This window comes from Cupressus sempervirens, chromosome 5, assembly GCF_028749045.1.
Source record: "Cupressus sempervirens isolate cs-2001-9-10 chromosome 5, ASM2874904v1, whole genome shotgun sequence".
NCBI lineage: Eukaryota > Viridiplantae > Streptophyta > Pinopsida > Cupressales > Cupressaceae > Cupressus > Cupressus sempervirens.
The window spans coordinates 365,577,716-365,581,010 of record NC_143122.1 but is presented as its reverse complement, the minus strand read 5'-3'; the positions used below and the strand labels follow the sequence as shown (position 1 = coordinate 365,581,010).

Sequence of the window (3,295 nt, the reverse complement as noted above, 5' to 3'; positions counted from 1 at the left end):
CTTATTAAAAGTAATAATCATAATCACATTATAATTATTATTCTTTACACTTTTGAGTATCCCCATATATCACATACTATCAATTATGTCCTTCAAACTTTTATTATTACCTTATTTAATTTTATTATTAACTTGCATTCCATAAGAATTTATATGCCTTATTTATTTACTATTTATTTACTTAAAATAATAAGTACCCAATTAAAAAGATTTCAACCTCGATCAATATAAAATTTCAATTATGTAACACCATACATCAAGATCAATAATTGGCATAGACAATATCATTTTCCCTTCAGCCATACACTCAATACGAAATAGTCTCTGTAAGGCCTCTCCATTAGAATGTTACATTTTTTCCTCTTACTCTCCCAGGCTATCTATATTTTAATAATCATTATCCCTGGAATATTATTTACTAATTCAGTTTGTTAAAAGAATTAGTAAATAATATAGAGTTAGGACCCAAAACAAAAACATTGAATGTATCTATTTAGGAGAACCGGTATACTTCTATGGACACTTGGAATTGTGGCCAGGTCCTCCAAAATAGAAGTGGGTACCCCAATCAACATTGAAATGACTCTGAATGTTGTAACACTCAGAATCTTCTGCTAAAGTAGAGGCAGATTCTATATCTTGCAAACTGTTATCTGCATCCACCACCTGTAAATTCCTGAAATAACTTGCTCTTTTAAATCCCTCGTTTGCAAAATGGCCACTTCCCATTTGTGTTGTAGTGTGATCTCCATCTTGCTGAGTGTTTACAATTTCACCACCCCATTCAATCGTAGTTGCGTGATCTGATAAGTGAGAGAAAAGACTACAAGGCCAGTATCCCACCAATGTACCATCCCCAAACTCCATCCACCAATTGCCCTCCTTTGGATCCTGTCCAAACAAAAAGTATAGAACATCCATCACAAACCTCAGTTTATAATCATTAACATTGAATCTATTTCATTTTGATGTTGGTTCAGAAATTGATATTTAGAATTTATTTTTTTAGATCATACACACAGAATGATTGATATTTCATCGACTGGAAAAATTTAATCTATGAATTATTTAGAATCACAGAATGTGAATTGTATGATGAACATAAACAGCGACTTACAAAGAGCTCTCAAACTTTTTGCCTTTGTGTAATCAATGCCTCTATACCTCTAGTCTCTATGTTTACAAATGCTGATGCAACAATCTATACTAATCTATGTGAAATGTTTGACAATGTAAATTTGATTATCATTGCATTAGAATAATGGCGATTGCTAAAGATAAAATTAGAAATAAGACTTGTATCATCTTCAAACAAAACACATTTTGTACCCTTGGATGCTTTTGGACCTATTATGCAAATTGATTCAACAAACACAAAATAAACCCAATTTCAGCAACTTAAATGGCATAGTTTCTGACCTTCCAAACAAGTATGGTGATATCATATTGAGGACCATTGAAAGAGGAAACTGGATTTATAGCAGCTCCAATAGCCACTCTCTCACTGGTTTGGATGAAACCAGAGCACAAAAGGTTATAACATCCTGTCTCCTGGTAGGAATCACTCTACAAGAGCCATTTTGGGCAAATAAGCAAAGCTAAATAAATGAATGGAGAGGGAAAACTTGGCTCACTAAACCACTGTTCAATACATTTGTAGTGGATACTAACCGTCCAGTACGTGAAAAGCCTTGGCATGTTATCTCCATACAGCTCTGGACTTACCTGTTGATGAACAATGCAACCATAGAATATTTCAATACAATGATTTACATCATCATGAGATGTGAGAATGTAGAACATATAGTAATACACACACCTGCCAGCCAGCTTCAATGCTGTTAAGATCAGAGCCATCAAATGATCCAGACAGAACCCACATCTGAGACAAGCTGAATTCTCCAGGGGCTGCTATGTTGGGTTCCCAAACATTCATACTTGCTTTTGCACCATAATATTCTCCTCCTTTTACAAAGGCTATTGCATGCTGCATAACAAAAAAAAAAAAAAAAAAGAGAGAAAAAAACATGTTCAGAACAAAATTATACAGTATATCCATTACTTGCCATCTTTGCACAAAGGCTATGACAACCTGAGAAGAACCCTAAAAAAAGTAGCATAATATATTCATTTAGGGTTTGTATGTGTAACACCTACAGTACCTCATGCCCATTGCCATCTGCCACACTGGGCTTTTGAGACACCCACAATCTTGTTTTATTGGACTTTTTGCCATATTTCTCAGGAGAAGCGGCCCTCATTAGATCATCCACAGTAGTCCTTCTGACTGGAACTGTTCCATGTGGGCAACTTAGTCCTGTTTGGTGCCATGTTTGAAAGTCATGGGAAGGCCCTGATTGCAAGCTTCTATTAGCCCTGGATTGAATACTTGATGGCCTTGTTGGAAAATCCTACAAACAACATCCAAGATGAATCCAATTCACCTCTCTGCTATTTCACTCCTTCCCTTTGAATGACACCAAAATCACCAAACTTCATTATGCTATTCATAAATCTTACTACCTTGCCTATCAAAAGAGACCTGACCTGAACTTTGTGTTTTCTGAGCAATGGATGGTACAATCCTGGCTGTAGATGAGAAGCAATGCAGTCAATAACATCTCCATCTGGGCTCTGCATCCACAACATCCCTAACACCTAATCATAGGCATAAAAGGAGATTATATAATTTACAAGGTACATAGGCAATAATGGTATGCTTCACCTGTATGCTTTTAATGGCAGGCTTGTTAATGGCCTTCAATTGCTCATAAACCATGGACATTCTCCTCCTCATGCTTCCATGTTTCACTGTCACATTATCATTCTTCAGACAGCTAGAAAAAGACAGAGTCAGCATAACAGATAAAACAAGCACAAGCTTCAATCCTTCAGCCATTTCAAAATCACCATCAATTCAAACAGTCCCCCTTATTATCATTCAAGCCCTTCATTCCACATATGGCACTGTTCATTACAACACGAAAGATCATTGAACTTTCGTCTCTTCCTTATCTTCCTCCAGACAATAACAAAAATTCTGCTGTGGGCTCCTTTCAGTTTCAATCCTGTATTTAATGCTACCCTGTCCGTCCATCTACCGTGAATAATATTTTTCTCAGAATCCATCGTTTAGACTACCCTGCACGAAAAGTCCTACTGTAAGTTATAAATGACTCCTTAAATTCTCTTCATCTGTAAATCAATTGGTTTTTGTATACATACACGAAACCCATCAAGTTCCTTGGAATATATGCTTTCACCTGACATTTGTTGCCGACCACCTCATAGAGAT

General features: G+C 36.1%; 1 protein-coding gene across 1 annotated transcript; it reads right to left on the bottom strand.

The window, feature by feature from the left end:
• Positions 1-230: 230 nt before the first annotated feature.
• On the bottom strand, positions 231-3,047 carry LOC149556256 (protein neprosin-like). The gene is made up of 7 exons (XM_089785833.1): positions 2,726-3,047; positions 2,548-2,634; positions 2,163-2,411; positions 1,820-1,987; positions 1,672-1,725; positions 1,420-1,566; positions 231-891 (listed from the first exon to the last, which is right to left on the bottom strand). The coding sequence occupies exons 1-7, from the start codon at positions 2,897-2,899 to the stop codon at positions 514-516; spliced, it is 1,257 nt and encodes a 418-aa protein (XP_089641959.1). The 5' UTR covers positions 2,900-3,047; the 3' UTR covers positions 231-513.
• Between the last annotated feature and the right edge of the window lie 248 nt (positions 3,048-3,295).

Coding starts and splice junctions, on each gene's coding strand:
- LOC149556256 (XM_089785833.1), bottom strand. CDS start 2,899: ATGGCTGAAGGATTGAAGCTTGTGCTTGTTTTATCTGTTATGCTGACT. Junction 2,412..2,547: donor TCAGAAAACACAAAGTTCAG/GTCAGGTCTCTT, acceptor TGTTGTTTGTAG/GATTTTCCAACAAGGCCATC. Junction 1,567..1,671: donor GGCTTTTCACGTACTGGACG/GTTAGTATCCAC, acceptor TGGCTCTTGTAG/AGTGATTCCTACCAGGAGAC.